This window comes from Hyposmocoma kahamanoa, unplaced genomic scaffold, assembly GCF_003589595.1.
Source record: "Hyposmocoma kahamanoa isolate Upper Pololo Valley unplaced genomic scaffold, ASM358959v1 211, whole genome shotgun sequence".
NCBI classification, from domain to species: Eukaryota; Metazoa; Arthropoda; class Insecta; order Lepidoptera; family Cosmopterigidae; genus Hyposmocoma; species Hyposmocoma kahamanoa.
In genome coordinates, this window is record NW_020653732.1 from 3,191,957 (window position 1) to 3,216,592 (window position 24,636).

The following is a 24,636-nucleotide window of genomic DNA, read 5'->3' on the forward strand; positions in this document are numbered from 1 at the left end:
AACCAAAATGCTGCAATAAATAATAATAAACAAAAGTGGCAGCCACTGATGCAAGGATTAACAACCCCTATAAAGCATCCCTTGCTTGATGAAGGGTGGTCACCCCTCGATTTATGGACCTTTTGACGGAGTGCGTTCATCGAACGGCGCACTCAAAACCGGATTCGCGTTTGTGTTAAATTTTCAATATATTGAATTATATGCGTATAATTCATTGCTTTTTATGCGTTCTGGTTTTCTGCACGGTTAATAGATGACGGGTATATTAGTAAAAGCAGTATAAAACACTACTTCGGAAAGAAGTAAGTGAAGTTTCTCATGGTCTATACAAATACATTTTATTGCACACAAGAACAAATATAACTTTGCCCTAAGATCAGAAATGGGCAGTGGGATAAAACCAACCCGGGTTTTAATCGAGGTTTTACCAAAAGCGCTCCATTTCTGCCCAAAATCGTGGGCACAAAATGGGTAAAGATATTGTAAAACAATGCATTTTAGAGTAAATTCAAGCACACAACGCAATTGAGTGAGTTTGACCATAGATTAAATAACGTTCTTGTACGTACGTTTCATTTCAAGCATGATTGAATGTTTACATATATTCTAAAGTATTGATTATTTTATAGCACACGTATAAAACATTAAAGTTATAAAATACCTAATCAAACAATCTATTAAACAGTAATGACATAAAGTAAAAAATAAAAGACAGTATTACAAAAATGTTTAGACAATATGAGACATAAGAATGTTGCAAAGGAACGTTTTGACAAGAGGCCTCTTGCCAATGTCAACGTCAAAGTTTGGCAGATTTGGGAATATTCAGCAAGTTCTTTATTATTTTTGGGAACAAACTGAAAACTTGTTGTTTTCAAGTACTACGAATAAACATCACACAAAAAAAACAAACCCTTAACAACTTTATAACCCCAGCTTGGACAGGCTGTACTAAATCAGCTTTTTTGATGCTATTATAGTGAATCACAAGTATTGATAGATCTTTTTAATGCACGTCGTCAGAACACTGGGTCACAGAATACACGGGATGTCGCCATCTTTCTTTGAACAAAACTTGATTTACAACTAATACACACATCAAAAGTGTCCAGGGATCAAGCACCTTTTTGCCAATTACTGAAAATCAGGTTTTTTTTTTAATCAGTTTTAGGACCGATGGATTTTTTTTGGTCAATTTTATAACTAATTTGAAAATGAAATTGTAAAAAAAAGCGTTGGTGTTAAAAAAAATCATTAAATAACCTGATTTTCTGTCATTAGCAAAAACAACACTTTTGATATTGTATTTTGTATTTAAGTAGTTGTAAATAGTTTTTGCTCTCGACGATAATGGGTTTTAACTCGATTTAAATCCAGCGTTAATAAAGCGCCGGGTTAAAATATTTCTTTTAAACTAAATTTTTATTTTCTAAGGGCACAGTTGTCCATTTTTAACCGACTTCAAAAAAGGAGGAGGTTCACAATTCGACTGTATGTTGTCGAATGTATGGTTTTATGTGTGTTACGCAATAACTCCGGCATTTGTGAACCTATTTTGATGATTCTGTTTTTGTTGGAAAGAGGGTACGTCAGAAGTGGTCCCATTTAAATTTGAAGAAAATATTCCGCCCCTAAGCAAACTAGGGGATGAATTACTTTTGAGGTCGGTTTTTTTACTATACCTAATTTTTTCCAATCAGCATTTAAATTTTATTTTCTAATATCTAAAAGTCTTGTTACGAGAGCTTTGAAAGCTGTCGGCAAAACTGGTTTGCTTCCCACTGTACTCAATTAAGGAAGCCGATATCCATTCTGTAAATGTCGCACGCTCAGTAATAAATTGTCGTAGTTCAAAAAATTTTTTGGCAAACTGACAAAGGCAACAATTTTTTTTTTTTTGATCAGCCGGCATTGTTTAAGCCTAATTATTATATTGGTAGCAGCAGAACTCCTTATGAAAGAGTTCATCCAGGGAAGTACTTCCACCTTACCTCTTTCTGCCGCCAAGCAATAATGTCAACATTACTGTGTTCCTGTCTTGAAGGGTAAGAGGGTGCTGGTGAAATTACAGGCACATGGGACTTAAGAACTTATTTCTCAGAGTGACAGGCGCTGTGGCAATGCCCCTTAGATCTTTGAAATTTAAAGCTCTGAGTGGCACTGCAACTGTTATGAATAGTACTTTAAAATCAGGCGCATAACTTGTTCGTCCCGTCACATTGTATTGTAAAAAAAAGAATCAATGTAAGCACTACGATACAAAGAATAAGTAATGGCATTTTGGTGTGTACTGTTTAAGATTTACGCGCTGTTAGTTACAGAACCCGTAATTTCTCGTTTACAAGGCTCATGTTCTCTCTACAGAACTATAACTAATTCATTTTGACCGAATTAACGCCTCTCGATGAACAATTACGAATTTCGTGACAATACAAATCTACCCTTTATTATGCTCCCCTCCTTTAGCTGTCTCTTTCACTCTCGTTGAGGATTGCGTGTGCTTGTCTCTTTCACGTGCACTGTTTATTCGATTCTTTTATGCGTTTTGTTTCGAATCGCGTTTTTGATTGGTTGATGTGTTTTACAAGTTCGATGGCGTACTCTGTTACTATAGTAACAGTTGAGATATGTATGTTCGTGCTTTGTTGGCATTTAAAAATCGGTTAGGTTAGGCATTTACGTATTCATTAGTGACAGTAACTTAACTGTTGTAATGCACATTTTTCTTAAAATAAATTGCCTTTAAGAAAACGATTTTTTTATGAAACAACAACATCATGGCAATCCTGACTTTAGAGGATCCCTCAAATTTTTCAACTAATAGTGTCGCCTTCTACCAACACTTTCTTTTCCACAGATTTTGATTTGGCTGATAAGCTGGAGTAATTTCTACTAATTGTGCCTCGTGATGTGCCCGTAGCATGACGTCTGCCTGCACTTAATGGTGTTCATAAGCTCCATCTTTTTCTTCAGTTTATTGAGTACTTCCACATTTGTAACCCGGTCACGCCACGAGATTCTCAAAATATCTTGGTAAATCCACATCTCAAAAGCTTCCTTGTTGTGTTCTGTGTGAGAGTCCAAGTTTCTACGCCATATAGTACGAAGAAGAAGACGTTACAACTAATGAATAGGAAATGAAACTATTTTTCCGGATTTAAATCAAGTATCGAGTTTTAAGTAAAGTTTCGGGCTCTTCATGGGTCCCGTGGGCTTGGTTGACTGAGGTGGTACAGTCATCAACCAGTTATGTTTAATATTAATGCAAACCACCTTATTTTTTACTATAGCTACAAAACTTATTAATTAAATACCTTTTTTATAAATTTTACAAGGAACATTCCAATTTACGCTACATATGTTTTATTATAACAATATGCTTTTTTTATACAATTATATTAATTATTATTCAATACTAATCAATAGTGTAGTGGAAATAAAGACTTTTTTTTATTGTTTTTATTACCAAATGGTCCCATGACCTGGCTGTATCTATGTCATCTCATCTGTGTTCTGCTGCTGCAGCTAAGTCTATATTGTATAAAATATAACTAACATTCTAAATCTCTTGTTACAGATCTCAATGGAACGAAGTGCAAAGGATTTGTGAAGTGTTTAGTGCAGTTTAGTCGAGTGACAAGTGACTGTGCAGTGAACACAATGTATGCAAGTAGTGGACATTTGGACCCGGAGTTCTGAATGAAAACTTCGATTGAAGGTAAGTGTAATTCGATGCAATTCTGCAAGTATTAAGTTTTGAAATTTCGCAGCTTAATATTCGATCAACTAAATTTATATAGCAGTGGAGCTCCTTGTGTTCGTCCAGGGAAATACTGCCACCTTACATATTTCTGCCGCCAAGCAGTAATGGGAGCATTACTGTGTTTCGGTTAAAAAGGGAAGGAATAATAATAGTGCTGGTGAAATTGCGGGCAGGTGGCACTTGTCTCAAAATGACGGGCGCAGTGGCAGTGCTCCTAAGATCTTTGCGATTTAAAGCTCTGAGTGGCACTGCAACTGTCATGGATAGGCTTGTCGCTTACCACCAGGCGCATGACTTGTTCGTCCCGATACTTAGTATCATAAAAAAAAGCAATTAGGCTCGACTGAGACGTTAATATCATCAAGTCTTTACTTTCTTATTGTAAGTGACATAAAGTTGAATTTAAATTTTTGCTCATGACCATTGCAAGCCGATCTCGTTGCCGTCGCCGGTCCTTAACCATCAGACGGCGTCACCGACGATTTTGCACGCATACATCTCTCATCTGATTTTGGTTTGATGCGGAATAACCTGTATCCATGGACTTTCCACGCTTCGCAGACAGGCATCTGTTTATCTGACATCTCATACATAGGGAAACACATCCTTGTCAATTGCAATTACCCTGTATATAACTTTCCACGAAAACCACATGATTAAATAAGGTCCTAATTTATTTCCTGCGATCCTTTTAAGACCGTCTTTATTACAGGAAACCAAGCAAGTTTTACTACGGGAACACCAATGGAATAAGAAACATCTATTTTACTTGCGTCGAGTGGGCTTCAATGTTTTTGTTCATTTTTTTGGCATTTGTAAGGGATCTCCATAATAAAGCTGTTTATATGACCTTTAAAAGCAGGGCTGGGCAAAATACATGCTATGTCTTAATTGAAATATAAAATACTTTCATGAGGCGTATTTGAAACAAAAAATACAAAATAAGTAGGTACTTTGGTCCGATTTAAAAAAAATACAAATTACATAAAATTCAATACAGAGTACTAAAAAACCGACCTCAAAAGCCATTCAATCCCCTAGTTTGCCACCCTTAGGAGTGGAATATTTTCCTTAAATTTAAATGGGACCAGTACTGAGATATTGTAATTTCCAACAAAAAAAATCATCCAAACCGATTTACTAATTAGTTAGCGCGTAACATACATAAAAAAATATACAGACGAATTGAGAACTTCTTCTTTTTTTTGAAGTCGGTTTAAAATAGTCAATAGTGCTGCGCCGTTCGCGTAGTAAAATTGTCACGTAATAGTCAGTACATTAAAAAAAAGTATTTTCTTGAAAAATATTTGAAATATCAATCACAAATTACATTTTTAGGGAGTAATTGAAATACAAATACAAGATGCGTATTTGTATTTTAAATACGTATTTCAATTATAAGTACCTAATTCAAATACTGCCCAACCCTGTTTAAAATATATCGCGACTAATAAATTAGGACCTTATAATATACTTATTATAATGTATAATATCTTCTATAGACATACGAATACTCAATGTAATAATTTAGTATCAGGCGAGCTCTTGGTGAAATAGTACGTCCAGTAGGGCGAGATACTACTATATGCAGTATCTCGCGCTTTATATTCCGAAAGTAATTACTTTCCAAACTGTCATTGCAGTGACAGCCACATCAAAATCCTACAGTTTAGAGATTTAGAAGCCTTAAAATCTCGTAAGGCACATCTAATTTACCTCGTGACCAGTCAAAAACCTAATAAGCCACTTGCACCAATCCAAAACATAGTAAGTATTCGAGACTTGCTAGGTTTTAAAGTAGTTAAAGCGCCGTACTATTTCAAGACCTCAAGCTACACCATTAAATTACACTGTTAAAATGAAAATTTATCAAGGACAACCGTGTTTTTTGATTCTCCTGTAAAATTTTGTCTAAAGCACTTACTAGGTTTTGCTCTGGGTCGAGTGTAAATAATATCATCGTAAAAAGTCTGATTTCATTCGAGTAAAGACCCCCTTGGACGCTTTCTACGACACACTAAAATGCGTCACAAGGCAATGTAAAAACAAAAAATCGTACATTTAACTACCGTGATTCATTAGAGTCCACCCGTCCGGCCCACTCGGCCGGCTTTACTGGCCGCTGTAAGGTCAATCACCCGCATTGTTCCGACACCAGAGTTACCTCTCTTCGGTTTTATGGCGGAATTTCTGTTGTCAATTTGACAGTAAGACGATTTAATCACAGCATAATGGACGTACAGTATGATGATTTCAATTTCAACCGCCATTTTTAACCGACTTCAAAAAAGGAGGAGGTTCTCTATGTATTATTCGTATTCTCTATGGTACGCGTTTACTCCGGCATTTATGAACAGATTTTGATGATTCTTTTTTTGTTGGTAAGAGGGTACCTCAGTATTGGTCCCATTTCAAATTGAAGACAATATAGACTTGTAAGGGTGACAAAACAACGGAATGAATTTGATTTCGCGCACTTTCCGGTAAAAACTTGGCAAATACGAGTAGATATAATTCCACGAACTGTTGAGGTCAGCTTTTTTTATATCTAGGATCGGCAGACTAAAGCACATGAGTCAAAATCCAACATCATTCATTTAAATGAATACATCTACCGGCAAAAGCATGTAAGTCAAATTCTTTTGTTACTTCATAAATTTGTAACTTTATTTTAGAGGCGTCTTTTTCAAACTTATCATTCTCTTCACATCTTCCAACTCTATAACCAACACAAAAAATATATAATTATATCGCACTGTTAATAGAATAGTGTATTAACTCAAAATGTGTATTTTCTCAGAATCGACGAAAAATTAATTACTCGCTTGCTGTGAAAAATAATTAAAATGTATGTGTAGGTTATAGTTTATTACAGAGAATTTCCTACTTGCCAAATATATTTAAAAATAAAAGAGAAAAAAAAAATTATTTCATATTTTTGAATAAGGACTATTTTGGCCAGACCTAGCTCACATGAAGCGTGTCTCATTTTGAGGTAAGTAGATATCTTTTAGTTGTTTTTTACAATATTATAACTACGGCTTTATTGACGTGTAGAGAATCAAATTTTACGTTCAATAATGGTATATCTTGAATGTCACATATTTTGAGTTAGAACACTAATTTAATAGCAGTGCGATATATTAACAATGAACACTTTTTTGAGTTATGTGCCTTAGTCCGCCGACGCTAGATATAAAAGTTACAATTATTTGTAACTAAATACAAATATCGAACGCTAAGAACATTCAAGGATATCTAACAGGTGGCGCTAGACAAAAAAGTCGTTAAAATCCAATCAAGATCTGCAACAAGCACATAGAAATATTCGTAAGGTCTGCTGGTTCGTCCCGTGGCTTCATTGGCATGGATTGCCCGAGTGTGCTGGTTCGAATCCAGTCGGATCGATGGAGCCGTGTTCGATCTTTGTTATTAATAATTATAACAAACTAGTGAAGTAATTTTACAAAAACATAATTGAATGTCATGGTAGTCACATACCGTGATATTCATGAAATATGATATCAGGGCTCCAAGATCGGCTAATTTTAAATCATCTCAGTGGCCGTAGTTTGGCTGAATACGTGTGATAAACCTCCCCGTGACAATATGTAATTCAGTTGATAAATCATACATTTCGAAGAACAACGATATAAAGGACAACGATATAAAATTGCGTATATATGCTATCTTTGTCGTTTAATCATCGCCGCCAAAGCCATGAAACAAAAAATATATTGTCATATCGTTTGACGTGCTCAATTTTTACGTTGATAAAATTACTGTGTAAATGTTTTAAAATCAGCTGTGACCTTGCAGCCATTGGTCGCCGGCACTCGCGATGACCGCTATTGTGATAAAATTTTAAAATTTTTTATCACTCGAATTTCACAGCTAAATTTGGATACTATAGCTTTATCGAGGTGGCATATTACGGGGGCAGTTGTATGACGATAAGAGTGTCAATGGCAGGATTTTGTACGTTTGGTATTCTGCTAAAAGTTATGAGAAGGGGCTTTGTCAACGGCGACCCATCGAGCTACTATTCAACCGCCATTGCAATTATTTTGGTGTTCTGCTCTTCAATGGCGAGTCAATGGCCTCTCGCAGCGATCTGGTTAGAAAACTGACTTCAATTGCAAGAACCTGCGGTTTGTCAAAGTTAATTCAATATGTAAATTTGTCCATGACATGTATAGACATAGACTTTTCTTACAATACCAAGTATCGGAACGAACAAGTCGTGCGCCTGGTGGTAAGCTACACGCCTGTCCATAACAGTTGCAGTGCCACTCAGAGCTTTAAATCGCAAAGATCTGAGGCTTATATGAGACTTATTATAATATTCTTTGGCAGCTGTATATAACCTTTATATTTACGTGATAATTAAGTGTATATTCGTGAGTTTAGGTGTACGTGTAAAACTTTTTATCATTTTATCCAGGGGCTCTATATGCGAATCGCGATGCAAATCTTTCTTTCGTAAATACCAACAACCATTCATATAAATTATTTTCTTTTGAAACTAATTCCATGTTTTTAAGCAGTAGAGCTAGCTCAATGTGAAAAGTTCATCCAGGAAAGAACTGCCACTTTAGCTATTTTTGCCGCCAAGCAGTAATGTGAGCATTACTACGTTCCGGTTCAGAAGGGTAAGAGTGCTGGTTATATTACAGGCACATGGGACTTGTCAATTTATGTCTCAGGGTGACGGGCGCAGTGGTAGTGTCCCTCAGACCTTTTTACAGTTCTGTAACTGTTATGGACAGGCGTGAATAGCTTACCATCAGGCGCACGACTTGTTCGTCCCGTCACTATATGTTATAAAAAATATTTAGGTTACTCCCAAAAAGACAGCTTTATTAACAAGGTCTAATTTTTTTCCATTTATTTCTATGGTTGGACTAGTCGATTTTACATTAGGTAATTCAAATTTAACACACTTTGTCTTCTTGGCATTGAGCAATAAATTGTTAGCTTTAAACCAATAAACTACCTTTGAGAGGGTATTGTTGATCAGAGCAACATATTATGTGATGTTGTTTAAGAGCGCGTTCCCAGTATGTCGTGACGACAGATAGTCGTCCAGTTTAATGTGTCGTGACTTATATATTTAAATGAAGTTACATATAGAACAACACGATTAACTGTCGTGCACGACTTTTTGACGTTACGACGACATACTGTCGTGATAATAGGAAGAGCTGGAACGACTGTCGTCCGATTATAAATAAAATGTGACGACAGACAATTGCAGCTTCAAACGATTCTGTCGTTCAAACGACAAGGCGGCTGCCGTGAACCGATTAATTGTCGTCACGATCTAGTGGGAACAGCTAGACACGACAACGATATTCAACGATAAAATAGACGTCCACGACACAAAGTCACGACAGATAGTCATGATATGGGAATAGACTAGACGCGACAGTCGTCCAACGATAATTAAAACGTTACGACGTAATGGGAACGCGTCCTATATTTATTTATACCTATGTAAGTGGTACATATTTGCATGTGTGAAATAACGAGCACAATTAGTATTATAATATAAAATAAATCGAGGTGGCCACCTTCACATGTGAAGTTAGCCACCGCCATAGGCTTTTTTAAACATTTTGTTTGTGATGCCAAACAACCCTTCAACGGTTAGCGTCAGCTTCCTAACCCCCTGTTTACAGGGTGACATTTTATTAGAGTCCTTAACTTAAAGAGATGACAGCACGTATTAATATGAACAACTTTTGTGGCAGGGGACCCTCGTCACTTCACCAAAACCATTTGCTGTTATGTAACATTTTACTTGAGTAGGTATCGCTAGTTTCCAGAATTGGTTGAACCGCAGTATGATGATCAATGAAAATGATATCTAACAGTCTTGTTGTTGAGTCAGTGATGAAAAGAAATAAAATACCAAACCAGTGTTATGTTTCTTTAGCCTAGTAAACAGCCACCTCTATGCCTAGTACTGCCCTCGGAACGAAAAAGACATCTAACGTTTTTAACTGCCTCCGTAGCCGAACGGATACCATGCCGGACTGCCACGCAGAGGTCACAGGTTCGATTCCCGGGCCGGAAGAAATAGTTGTATGGCCTACAATTATTTCTCTCGTGAGTTTGGGTGTAATTTGTGGTTGTCTATGTGTGTGTCCATGGCACCCGCGACACAGGGTTTCCCTAGTGCGGGGCTATGTTGAGTGTGTGCGTTATTTATTATCAAAATTTAGTTACATGCATCGCACATAACACCTCTAACATAGTATAATCTCCAAAATTGCGTTATAGTCTGACATTCGCATACGTTTTAATTTAAAAGTGATAGGATAACACTGTTGAATATTAATGTCTTATAAAAGTCAACGCGGTTGTTGTCGCGGCGATTTTTTATACAAGACAAATTAAATAGTATACAAAAGATATATTATATATAACGCAATTTTTAGATAATACTATGTTAGTTGTTGTCATATGCGACATATTCATAACACAAGTGCTTTAGCTACTTAATTTGGAATCAGAGCAACGTATGTTTTTTTATATACATATATATATTATTAAGTGCCGGAACGAATAAGTCGTGCGTCTGATGGTAAGCGACAAACCTGTCCATGACAGTCACAGTGGCACTCAGAGTTTTAAATCGCCAAGATTTGAGGGGCACTGCCACTGCGCCCGTCACCCTGAGACATAAGTTGACAAGTCCCATGTGCCTGTAATTTCACCAGCACCCTTACCTTTAAAAGGAACGCATTAATGCTGACATTACGGCTTGGCGGCAGAAATAGGTAACATGGCAGTACTCTGGACGAACCTCTTTCACAAGGAGCTCTACTGCTACTAAATGTGATGTTGTCTAGTATTTGTTTATTTATTTATAAACAGGAATGAGACTACATAGGAACTCATTATCACACGCATATTTTCTGTCATGTAGCTAGTACATGAATACTGTTTGACTAATTAACCCTTATCATTTTAAGCATAAAATGTAAAATTGCAGTTATCACATTGCCACGTATTTTTGAAAATCCGTAGTAAACGTTCCATACAAGAGTCGTTCTTTTTTCTTTTTTTTAATTAAACGACTCGCTCTTGACCACTACCTAGCTCTGGAGAAAAGTTGGGATCTACGATGGAACGTGCTCGGCCCTGAAGATGCCTTCAGAAGAAGATTCAGTCGCACCTTAAAGACACTCGGGTGGTATGTGCTCGGAAACACTGTCGCAGGCAGGGAATTCCATTCTTGAGCTATGCGCATAATAAAAGATGACTAAAAACGCTTAGTACGCCTGTAGGGAATATCGGCCAAATCGGCTCATCCGAAGAACAGAGTCCGATGTGATTATATAGCGAAAAGAGAATAACTACGTTACGAGAATGATTTCGTTATTCAAACTAAGACCTACGTAAAAGCGTTTTGACGATTTATATATCTTATTTCGTTTCGAAAATATAACATCGAACAACAGTCGATCTGACATTCACAGCGCAGAAGAACGAACGAAATGTACTATGTCCTGAGAACAAGTAGTCTTGCACATAGGTCTTTGTTCCACGGATAAGTCGAAATAAGTATGTAATCTCGCCAAACGTCTGGACGTTCATTACTAAACGACCCGCCGTTTGCCATAGCAATGCAAAGTTATTTATTGAGATTTTTCGTGAATTAACTTCACTAGTTTTGTTATATGACTACAAAGATCGGACTTAGAAAAATTTTTCATCGACTCGGTCGGACTTCCACCGTCCATGCTGCACCGTAGCATTGCTCTAACCAACTGAGATGATTTAAAATTAGCAGACTTGGGACCCCGGTCTTGGAGCTCCAACCACTGTCGGCCATCTTTCTTATAAGTTAAATAATAAACCAGTGTATTACAAATATAACGAATAAGAAACTGTAATTGTCTATCAATAATAAATGATTTGAAAACCTTGAAGTGTCCATTTTTCGATAGTGAGCAATTACCGTACTTCCGATTTGCTAGCGTACTCTGACATGCCTTCTATAGTCTTCACGCAATGTGGAAGGAAATGTAATAATATGTATTTTTGCGCAGTCCTATTTTTAAGGTTGTATCCCATTTAACGCGCCAGCACCAGCCGGCGAACGACGTAAAGCGAAACAAAGGACAGTTTGGTCACAATAATTAATACCAGCGAATTTTTTTGACAATTAGTTATGGCACTAGTCAGTTAAAATGTATGCTTTCTCCATTGACTTACAAATAAATGGACGACGGGTCTAAAACAAAAACCACGAAAAAAATGTCCCAAGTCAACCTATTTACACGTAGTGACATGTCAAGGAATATGAAAAAGCTAAAACGTTGAATTTAAATTGTAATGTCATCGCAGTACTGTCTAATTTTGCTTGCTTCGCTGTCAGTCGAACAGACGAAGACTAGAGCGTGAGTGACGCTCTGTATACGATTTTAACGCCCTATAAGTTCGGACACTTTTTAGCGCGGACCCGACGTCCATATAATTGTAAGTCAATGGTTTTCTCAGTCTATCTACTCGAGTTTTGTTAATCGATAAAAGTAGCTTCTCTACGAAAACATCGATGGATAATGAAAACTTTTTGTTATAAAAAAAACCAATCCCATAAGATTGCTTAGCCATTTTGGCTATATTTTATTTTCATTGGAATAATAATAATAATAATAATAACGCACACTAGGGAAACCCTGTATCACGGGTGCCATGGACACACACATAAACAACAACAAATTACACCCAAACTCACGAGAGAAATAAACGTAGGCCATACAAATATTTTGATGTATACTTTCACGATTTTCACACATTATTTGATTTGTAATTCGGAACTTAATCACGTATAAAACATATTTTAATTACTTCGACATTACAGACGTATTATAAGTCCCGAATTAAAAATCATTCAAATATTTCTCCCGGGGTCTTTGCTTGGCAGTCCAGCATGGTAACCGTTCAGACTCGGAGGCAGTTACGTTAGTTACAATAATCACATCTATATGCCAAGTTTTAGTGACATCGTTAGCGGAAAGTGTGTGAAATTCAATAAATATTTTCTTCAAACTTGAATGGCACGACCACTGAGGTGCCTCTTTTCTAACAAAAATCGGTTCTCAAATATCGGATTAAGCTCGTAACATGCGCATAAAAAAAAATTCAGACGAATTGAGAACCTCCTGTGAAATTAATAAGATATATATTTATGTAAGTTATTGTTTTGCACTCGTTTTGTAAAGAAGGATGGCGACATCCCGTATATTTTGTTACCCAATGTTTTTGACGACGTGCATTAAAGAAACCTATCGATGATTCATTATCAAAGCATCAAAAAAGTTAATTGAGTACAGCCTGTAGAAGCTGGAGTTATAAAGTTCATATAGGTTATGTTTCGTTGTCCTGTATTTCGCGTCAGATGTTTGTTCGTTGTAGCAGAAAGCAACAAGTTTTCAGTTTTTTCCTAAAAATAATAAAGAACTTGCTGTATATTCCCAAATCTACCAAACTCTGTCACATTTGATACAACTTTTTTTTACGTTCCGTGACGTTAACGTGTTCTGCCGCAATGAAAAGTAATAAAAATTAAACTTGGCCAAATGGCAGAAATTTGCTACAAGTGATCACACTGTCCTCAACCTCAATGAGATGACGATTGGCTCAAAAGGCAAAGTACCCCGGCCGTGAAAACCCAATAAAAAAACTTCAATGTGACATTGACATTAGCAAGAGACCTCTTGTCAAAACGTTCCTTTGCTAACTTTCTTATCTCTCATTTCAATATTCTCTAAACATTTTTGTCACATTGTGTTTTATTTTTTACAGTGTGTCATTACTGTTTACTGTACGTACTATAAAATAACCAATACTTTGGGTACATAAATATTCAATCATGCTTAAAATGAAACGTACGTGCAAGAACGTTATCTAATCTGTGGTCGAACTGAATCAGTTGCTTTATGTTCTTGCATTTATTCAAAAATACATTGTTTACAATTTCTTTATTCCCGACTTCTACAAATATACAAAAGTACACTGTTAACTAGGCATAAACTAAAGCTCTTCGTTGATTTTATAATTATTGTGTCAGATTTTGCCATCCTTCTTTTGTAGTTTCCCCCGTACGCCCTTTCTCACTGTTTTGTCAACATCTGTCGCCGTTTAAACAACTTTTCTACAAATTTTCTGTCAAACTGCCAAACTACAAGATTGTTAAAAATTTAACAATATATCCATTGACTTACAATTATATGGACGTCGGGTCCGCGCTAAAAAGTGTCCGCACTTGTAAGGCGCTAAAATCGTATACAGAGCGCGACACTCCGCTTTAGTCTTCATTTGTTCTACGGACAGCGCGATACTGCGATGACATAACAATTTAAATTTCGAATAGGTTGACTTGGGACATTTTTTTCGTGGTTTTTGTATTAGACCCGTCGTCCATTTATTTGTAAGTCAATGCAATATATCGATGGTTTTCTACAATGGCGGCCTAGTTCAAAAACATCTGATTCACCAGGTAGACGGTTTAAAAACAACCGAATGTTGTTACGTGATTATTGTAACCAATAACAAGTTCTCTTTCTTTGTGTTTTAAGATGAAAGCACTTTTTGAATATAGTTCTGTAAAAAAGTGAATCATTTCGTGTTAAGCCACTATCCAGAAAAGCAGCTATAGTTGTCCAAACAATTGAGTCACAGAATATCATTGCCACAGAGCGGTCTTTCGCTCTACACATTTAGCCATCAGTCCCTCCTCACAACGAAATAGCGTAGAGCAGGGGCTCCCAATCTTTTTCAGACTGCGGCGCACTCACAAGCTTAATAACATGTCGTGGCGCCCTAACATAGCTAGCTAGTCGTAATGGATAGGTACAGTCGAAAGAAATAAGTACTTCTTCGTCTTCCGTTCCTATATAAGCGCTATTATATTAACATCATAGTTACACATACAGAGTGGAGGATATCCTTTAATTATTTTTGTACTCGCCAATACCTAAGGTTTCGGGGTCACGGCCTCACAGCGCCCCTCTTCACTTTCCACGACGCACCAGCAGGCTGATTTTAGTTTAAATCGGAATCGATCGGCAGATGGGTTTCCGAGCGAGAAGATGAACCTGATTCCCACTATATCTTTCTAACTTGTGAGTCAATTCAACTATTGTTCCGATTTGAAATGTCAAAAGTTTCCGATCGGCCAGTTGTGAATCGCTATTATGCGCCTCGACCCGAAAGAGACGCAGTTTCTGATCGGGAGAGGAAATCAAAATCAAGTTGCAGGGCGCCACGGCGCACACTTTGAGACCCCTGGCGTAGTTGAAACAGATTTAAAGTTCAGTATCTTGCAGTATAAGCGAAAATAGTGGACAGCGACTCGATGTCGTAATTAAAACGTATACCCGACAAATTAAAGTTATTTTTTCAGTATTCTATTTTAAGACGACGTGATGCTAGTTTAGTGCTGATACGTTAAATGGGCGTGAACCTTTATACGATACGGTAGAGACAGCATATCCATCTTTGCATCTTCTTGCGTGTTGGTGGCTGCTGACCGTATCCGCACACCTGCTTTTTGTGGTATTGCGTTTGGTTTAGATACATATCATGGACACGAATTGCGATACAACACAAGACACAAGCGTAGTCGGGTATTTAGTACCTATTGGTTCACCAGATGGCGCGACAAGTACTAAATGGATATAATTGTCAACCGTTTGCCACAACCATTGTTAAAAGGTTCTCAATTGGAAAAAGTTACTCTTATTTCTTGTGATAACAGACAAATAAACTAGATGGCGCTTATTGCAGAGATTTTTATCGATGCTGCTGCCGGCTATTCTTTTATTTTATTTAGGACGCTAATCCTACCCATATTAGGAAGCTGTAATTTATAAATTAGTTTGTAACACATAATGCTATCTATTGATACGGATATTTGTCAAAGTTCAGGAAATAATTTTAGCTCATGGTCAATACTTGAATAATATTATAAAGAAACAATGAAATGAAACTATTTCTTCCGGATTTAAATCGCGTATATTTGTTTTTTCAAACAAACCAACGTTTCATGCCCTTTACAGGTCCCATGGTCACGGTTGACTGAGGTGGTACAGTCATCAACCACTTATGTTTAATATTAATGCAAACCACCCTATTTTTTCACTGTAGTTACAAAAGCTATTAATCAAATACCTTATTAATTTCACATATGATTTTATTTCCAGGCTTAAATACGAGTAATTTGAAAAACTTAATGTATTTATTTTATTCAAACTTGTAATTGAACGTAGTTAAACAAAAAGGATCCAATGCACATCCAGTCACTTTCGAGATATGGCAATTTTAAGTTTAAAAGTCTAAAAATACTTCATGTAACTCCAGAGTTATCTATTTATATGTTGGATTTTTTTGCTGATCTAAGAGGTTGGACTGGAACCGTTTGGTAAATATAACTCATTTTTTGATAATTTTATTGGATCCTTTTTGCTTAACTACGTCCGATTATGTCATTTGAACGCTAAAGAATTCTTCTAACAATGACTTCGCCATTACACGCGCGTAAATTCAACTACGTATTTTTTAATGTTTTAGCACATTATCTACATCAAGTTTTCGTTAATATGCATCTAGAGACTCCACAATCATGGAACTTTTTAGTAAAACGTGTTCGACACGCTCATTGTTAGTTTTTTGCAATAGTTTGCACAAATTTGGTGTGTCCAAGACACGTACGCGATCTGTACGTGCTGTGGAAATAAACCGACAAATTTACAGTGTCACAGAAAACACTTGAGATAGAAAAAAAATGGGTGCTTTTTTTGACTAAAGCCTAACGAACACTTTCCCATCCAAAAGTATTGTTTGAGACTTGGAAGAACTAGATCGTTCAAAATAATATTTAAGTATTGTTGAAAAACTTTAAACAGAAAAGAAAGCCTGCTTTTGAGACTGAAGCGTCACGAACACTTTTCCACCCGAAAGTATTGTTTGAAAGAACTAGGTCGTTCAAATAATCTTTATTACACTTGAAATAGTCATACTTATTAAACTCAACTGCTCATTCGTAAGGCAAATTCCCTGAGAAATGTAAACATTTGGTCATATTTGGTGGATATTGTTATAATTTAATATTATTTAACTTTATTATTTACTGCCTCTGAGGCCGAATGGTTACCATGCTGTCTGCCACGTGGAGAGTCCGGGCCTGGAGAAATATTTCTATGGCCTACATTTATTTCTCTCGTGAGTATGGATGTAATTTGTGGTTGTTTATGTCATGTGTCCATGGCTCTTGCGATACAAGTAACACGCGTTATTTATTTATATTTGTAACAACAATTTACAAATACGTGTGACCAAAGCGCAATGATCTTAGGGGCACTGCCACTGCGCCCGTCACCCTGAGACAAGCTGACAAGTCCCATGTGCCTGTAATTACACCAAAAGTATTGCTCACTATCAGGCGTGGTAACCGAATGGTTTGAGCTACAGCTTCTCAAGCAGAGCATGTGGGTTCGAATCCTGCCTCGCGTGTCTCAAAATTTATGTGTAAAAATTGAATTTGAAATTTACCATAAGCTTTCACAACCCTCGGAAAAGTGTGAAGTCCCCAAGCGTGGCGGATAATGGCCTAAACCCTCGCCTGAGATGAAACCCGTGTCCAGTAGTGGCACGTGTAAATGGATTGATGATGATTTATTGTTCACTTCTATTTCAAATCTTCTTAACCTAACCTAATCAAAAATTAAGTTTCTACTACTAACAATTTTCCAAAGAATGCAGCTTCAAGGTTACAGGATAATGCAATAAGGAAGTTTCATTCATAGCCCAGCTGTTTGGGGTTGGAGTAAAGGGGGGTACCCCCTTTGCACCCTAGTGGGCGGCGTAATGCATGGTAATTGGGAGTTTTGGGAGGAAGGCAGGTTTTCTGAGGAAATTATTATGTTTTGTCCGTTTATATACAGCTTTTCGATATGTTTACAGTTATAGCTACTGTTAGCAAAAAAAGTCGGCAATTTGATAATTTCCAAACCGTATTTTTTTTTACCATAAATTGTTTATGACGCTCAAAATAAAAATCATAATTAATATCAATACAATTTGTTCATTGTATTCTGCCTACACGACTCAGTGTAGCTATTGTTCCAATTAGTAATTGTTTGTCAAAAGTTTATAGAATATCAATTGAACTGGATTGTCTTACGGCTTATCCTGCTGATCCGAGGTTTCAGATTTGCACCAAAGTAAAATCCGTTGCTTACGAATAATAATTATAATCCAATAAACTGTTTAGAATCGCATCGGAAGGGGCAATAAAGTATACAACTCTATTTCTATGGACGAGGACACAACCACACTCAAGATAAACCACAAAGGCAGCACGAAGCCCAATACCAGAAACGCTCACTCCTAATAACACTATTATTACATATTTTCTGTCAAGTGCTGCATAGCCGGCAGGAACCAGGCCAGGTGAGATTTACTCTGCCTGGTTATGGTGCGAGTGAGCAATGGTATTTTTGAGGAAGTCCCGTATACCGCCGATGCATGTCACAACGCCCTTTTTGCTCGCACTAAAAGCAAAACCCATACTCTGAATTTAAGTACAATTCATGCCAAATAAACGTACTCCAATGACCTCAGGGATGCAAGCGTTAAAACATCCAGAGATCGGGAAGCATTGCCAGCACTGGTCGTACGAAATTTTAAAATAGATTTACTTTGTTTATTTACGATATTCAAATTGATTAACATCCAGATGGTCCACCTGAGGGTAAGTTATAACTACATGGAACTTAGTCTCTCAAGTCTCCTATACCTGTGATTGCACTGTTTCTCCCTACCCTATAACTACGATGTGGAACACAGCGCTGCGGTATCACTAATACATTATCCCAGCAATCGAACATAATAACATCAGTCCTAAATTTTTTCAGTTAACGGATTTACTTAAATTATTACTGTTAAATAAATCAAAACGGGATTAACAACATGACTTGGTTTTCTATATTACATCTTTATAGGACAATGTGCATGGTAGACTGAACCATAATAATTGAATCCCGAGCTATAAACAGTTCTTCCTATCGACAGGTCAACTTAATTTATCCAATAGCTTCATTAATTCGATCAGTGTGTGCCCACAGTACATGCTATAAATGGATTTGCTTAGAAAGCAAAGTTATGATCAGTTTGCGCTTGCGCAATATCTAAGCGTGACCTACATTCACTGAACATTGTACGAGTTTATTCACGTTTTGTAGGATCGATTTTGTAAGGTAACATGTTAATTCTGCTGTTTGGAATTTAGACATAGATTCAGGATGGACTATATGTCATACAGGGAAGAGGATTTTGGTTCTGGTCTACTATGGACAATTGGGTTTATTGTTTTTTGTACTATAGATAATATGTGTTGTTGTATAATTTGGGTTCTATGTTTTACTTATGGTGGAAGATATGAAAGTGATATTGAAAGAAGGGTGAACCCACGAGATCAAGTGAATAATAATAATAACACACCAAAGCCATTTGTTAGAATTATTATTACTATTTATTAATGTTTTTTTCTTTTGTATTAATAATTTATTTTTTTCAAACATTATTTTGTCAAATTTTTGAAATAAATTAATCAATTGAATGATGAAAAAGATTATATCACTAAATATTTATGCTTTTTAATGTTAATTCTTGTGATCAAAATTTTTATATAGGTCTTGATTTATTTCACAATTGTAATAATTAATGACACAGCTTCTATACGAGATTAATAATTAGTTAGTTATTATCATTGTAGTGCCCTTACAGGGTTCATGTGCTTGAATACTATTATTTAATACCTCTGTTAATTCACGTGAAACATTGATTTAGCATCGCACTAGAGAAACCCTGTATCGCGGGTGTCAAAGACACGCATATGCAATCACAAATTACGCCCTTTATTTATCCCGGCCCAGGAATCGAACCCGGGACCTCTGGTGGTGGTGGTGGCAGGCGTAACCGTTCGGCTATGGAGGTTGTTGAATCGTGGTTTGCTGCCTTCACGATCGGTCGAAAAGTGTCTAAAAAGGCACAATTGGAAGTATACAATTTTTGGACACTTCACTTTTTAGGCGCTTATCTTGGTGGTAAAATATCATGACATTCAATAAAACTTAATTACAAAAATATACCTTTCTTAAAGCAGAATTTCTTATTACCTATGTATCCATTATTTAACAGCAGTAAGTACTATGTAGCGTTTGAAGACTTACTACATCGAATGTACAGTCAGTGTCCTAAGATACCTGACCCCCTAGCCGAGTGTATTCATGGGGCTTAGTTTCTACACTTATGATAGTGAATGTTGAATTTAGCAGAAGACGCACGAGAATTAATGCAGCGGAAATGAGAGCTTTGAGAAGTAGGCTGGACAGATAAATTACGGGACAGTTGTGATAAAAGAGCGTTGCCGCGTGGAAGATGTAGTTTAAGCAGCTGGAGAGCTCCTTATGAAAGAATTCGTCCAGTGTAGTATTGCTACCTTACCTATTTCTGCCGCCAAACAGTAATGTCAGCATTACTGTGTTCCGGCTTTGAAGGGTATAACGGTGCTGGTGAAATTACAGGCGCATGGGACTTGTCAACTTATGTCTCAGGGAGACGGGCAGTGCCCCACAGATCTTTGCAATTTAAAGCTCTGAGTGGCATTGCAACTGTTATGGACAGACGTGTATCTTACCATCAGGTGCACGACTTGTTTGTCCAGTTGCTAGATATTATAAAAAAAGTTACAAAGGTAAAGAAGAAAGAAGAAGGGATTATTAGATGGGTCGGACATGTCGAGAGAATGAATGAAAGAAAAGAAGGTTAACAAAACAGATTTATAAGGTGAGAGTGAACGGGCAACTTAGTAAAGACTCAACAAGGTGAACTTGCCATAACCGAATTGAGGACGTACTTAAAGAAAGTTCGTCACGGGTTGACTGGCCAGCGGCCAACATGGCCAAATAAAAAGAAAGCCGTAAGAAACCTATAATTTGTTACAATCACGGCGGTAATAAAATTACATTTGTAATTTCTATAACCAAAAGAACAGTGGCGAAATAATTGTTGAAATAATTTTTTTGCGTCTTCAAATATCATAATTACGAATTTGAATAAATTAAATTCAGTTTGGTTTTTTTAATTATACTAAAGGCCTGTGGAAATTTAGAAATAAAAACATATTTAAATGAGACTCACATGCCTAATTGAACATAGTTATACAAACAAGAGCCAACCCACACCTCGAGTGAAATTGTATGTATTTACGTAGAACACCAGACATGTCCTTTACCCGCTCACAAAAGATCCTGGCAATGTACCAAGCCAAAATGGAGAAAATAAAAGTCCTTCAGGGTACCAACACTAAATAAGTAACTTTTTAATAGCTAAAAATAACCATGCTTCTTAACCTCATAATGTATTTTTTTAAATATGCTAACTAGATCTATGTCACATGTACTGAAGTATTGTAGATCTTTAGCGTTTTCATCACGAAAAGTAGAACATGGTTCTCGTTAACGAAATAAAAAGATACATAATGTTTTCTATTTATTGCTGTATATAATAGTTTCATTCATTAGAATCATTCTCAATGCTACATATAACTCACATTGTTTGTCTCAAATAACTTACCTATTTATTTCTTCACACTGTTATTACAAAAATCTAATTATCTCGAAAGTGTCATTTTGTGGGTTGGTTCTAGTTTGCATAACTATGTCCAATTAATATGTAACCTAGACCGATAGATCTACTGTCAGTTTTTAATTCAATACTTATGTACCTATAGATAGCTTCGTACACATTAAGTTAATTCACGTAATATCAAATGTACTAATTCCACCGATTTCCAATAAGACTAATCTCAAATAGAAAGAAAGAAAGAAAAATAGTTTATTTGGTAACCATAATACAAATAGAACGTAAAAACAAAAATTAAAATAACCTTATTATAACATTTACTTAAAATAAAACAGTATTACATTTAAAATGGTACCAAAAAGGTATAAGGTAATACTAACTACTTTCTTCTTGGCTTGGCTTCTATTAACTCTGATTAAGGTTTCTGTAGTTTATTTTGCTATGACACAGAATATATATATTTTATTCAATTATGTAAAAAAATAATCTCCAAAACTACAAACGGTAAGTATATCTTTAATTCTAAACGTCTCAGTATTCTGAGATTACTATTGTAAGCCTCTTATTGTAAACTCTATGCTTTTTTACATGTTATTCATACACAGACGCAAACAAATTAGGTCAACAAAATTTATATGGTAGTTCGCCATTGTTCCTTTACTTTATAAGTGGGAGCAAGTCGAAGATTTCTAGGTACTAAAATCTTTCGAAAAATACACGAACACGATTATGACAATTTACAGACCGGTATTTACAATAGTAAGTTTCAATTTCTTAAATCAAAATTTCAGTTTCTAAGTTATCTCATTCATTCATGAAATACTTACTCCCCCCATTCAGGAAGAGGGTGTTGCCACCCCTGGGGTACCACCCTCGTATAAGTAGATGAGCTTCAATGAACGGGTGTTTCATACTATAGGTAGGTAAGTATAGTAGATGCACAACATAATATGACTTTTAGTTCCCCTTGTTATGTTGTATTTTTAGCAATCGACCATCGACCAAAATTTTACAGCGCCCCTAGCGGTCACGTAACTGACGCAGAGGTCTCGGGTTCGATTACTGAGCCGGAATAAATTTCTTGTGAGTTTGGGTGTACTTTATGGTTGTCTATGTTCTATGTCCATGGCACTCGTGATGCAGGGTTTCCCAAGAGGGTAGAGATAAGTGTGCGTTGTTATCATTACAAGAGCAATATTCTGCTTCAGTATAGATAGGGTTACCGTTTCGAAATTTGAATAGTCCAGAGAAAAAAACCTGCCATTTGTAAGGCCGGACGTTTTACCAAAATAAAGTCGAAAATCTCTCTCACGCGGCAGTAACTGATGGACATACGCCCGAGCAACAAAATTTTTGCCGTAAATAAGCAATCCATTCTTTATTTCCCCGACAAATTTGTAACTGAAACTATTTTTCCGGATTTAAATCGCGTATATTTGTTTTTTCAAACAAACCATTTTAAAACCAAAAACCAAACCAATTTTGTAACAATTTAAATGACGTAATACTCGTAGTAGTGTGTACAGGAAAATTTCTATAGGCTGGAGCCTAAACTAGATTAATATAATTGAAACGTTTAATATAAGTAAATCGAGTTTTACTACAGAATTGCAACGTATCCATCTAATATTACTTTTTTTTTAAATTGTTACTCCAAACCGAAAATTACGTGTCCGGAGGAATCCGGACGGACAGTAACCAGACATGCTCAAAGAGCCATAAGAATAATTTAAAAATTCATATCAGCCAAGCATATCTACCAACAAATATCCAGAAATACGACGACCTTGAAGACCATGAATTCGTACAACCTTGCCCTAGTCATCTATCTAGGCCAACACAGGTCATTGACACCGAGTTCGTTGACTTCGACTGAATTTTGGGAAAATATTTTCAGACGATACAAACATGTTCTTCATTTTTTTTAATTCTTTGGAGTTTACTTTGATGAATTGTTCTGTTTTTAAATACTTTTTTCTTTAAAATTGTAACAAATATTTTTATTGAGTATTTTTGTTATTTTTTTTTTAATTTTGGGAAGCGACGCGCATTATATAGCTGTTGCAGTGCCACTCAGAGCTTTAAGTCGTAAAGATTGTCACTGCTGCTGCGCCCGTCACTCTCAGACGTAAATTAACAAGTCTCATTTGCCTGTCAAAGTCAAATAATCATTTATTCCATAGGTAAAATTTTTACACTTGGAAACGTCATTATTTAAGCTAATGCTCGTTCACTACGCTGACCTCCCTGAGAAGACCGAGCAAGAAACTCTAGGGATAGCTCTTTTCAAATAAACTTCAATGCTATGGAATACATTTTGAATAATAATTGTGTGGAATCTAGACTCACGTTGTCTTTCCATACATCTTTATCTAACACGTAGTCTACAATTTTGTAATATGACTTTTCAATTAAAATACTTTTAACTTAGGAAATCGTAATCTTAATATATGCTCCGGAATCTTATTGTAGAAACGCATACAGTTCCCCATAAAAGAATCGTTTACCTTAGTGATCGAAATCGTGGTACCGTGAGTTTGGACTTAGTTCTGTAAGTTCACCAGCACAGTGTGTGTGTCCGTACTTCCGTGGATGAACTCTTTTACAAAGAGCTCTTACAGCTATTGTATTTGTTGTGTTACGGTGCAAACTGCCTACACTTAACATTAGTGGTCTTATGTGTCAAACTTGACGTTCTTTTAACTGCGCCTTCAACGAGTTGTTTGTTTTTTTGCATAGGCATAAATTTAATTTCTTAAAAATTTTAAACATCTGTTGTGGATAATAACCTTAACTCTTGTATTGTTCCAGTCGTGGCATGGACAAGGAGAATGGGGAGGCCGGCGACGCGGCCGGCAAGCCTCCGCCAGACGGGCTCCTCGATGCCGCCAGGCTCTTCGGAGGTATTGCCATAATTTTCAAATTAGTTTATTTCTTTGTAATACACAAATTCATTTATTCATTCGTTATTACAGGTGCATGGTATAGATGATAATAATAATTTTGTAGAATCTCTGCAATAAGCCAAAATGTACGCCATTTTTTTCATTCACGAAGTCAATTTAATTAAAAATGCAATGCAAAATAAAAACAAAAGAAAAATTTTAATAGTAGGTTCAATGTCATAAAAAAAGTCTAATAATTAACCGACTTCAAAAAAGGAGGAGGTTCTCAATATTTTTTTTAATAATTAGAAATTAAAAAATTGAATA

The 24,636-nt window shown here is 36.2% G+C and overlaps 1 protein-coding gene across 1 annotated transcript in view; it reads left to right on the forward strand.

The window, feature by feature from the left end:
• Window positions 1–24,636, forward strand: part of LOC113227525 (bromodomain adjacent to zinc finger domain protein 2B-like) — a 158,254-nt gene that overhangs the window by 38,060 nt on the left and 95,558 nt on the right. Inside the window, exons 2-3 of the mRNA XM_026460463.1 lie at window positions 3,578–3,718; window positions 24,236–24,327. Coding sequence (XP_026316248.1) covers window positions 24,243–24,327 — 85 coding nt within the window. The 5' untranslated portion in view covers window positions 3,578–3,718; window positions 24,236–24,242. The remainder of the gene's footprint in view (window positions 1–3,577; window positions 3,719–24,235; window positions 24,328–24,636) is intronic.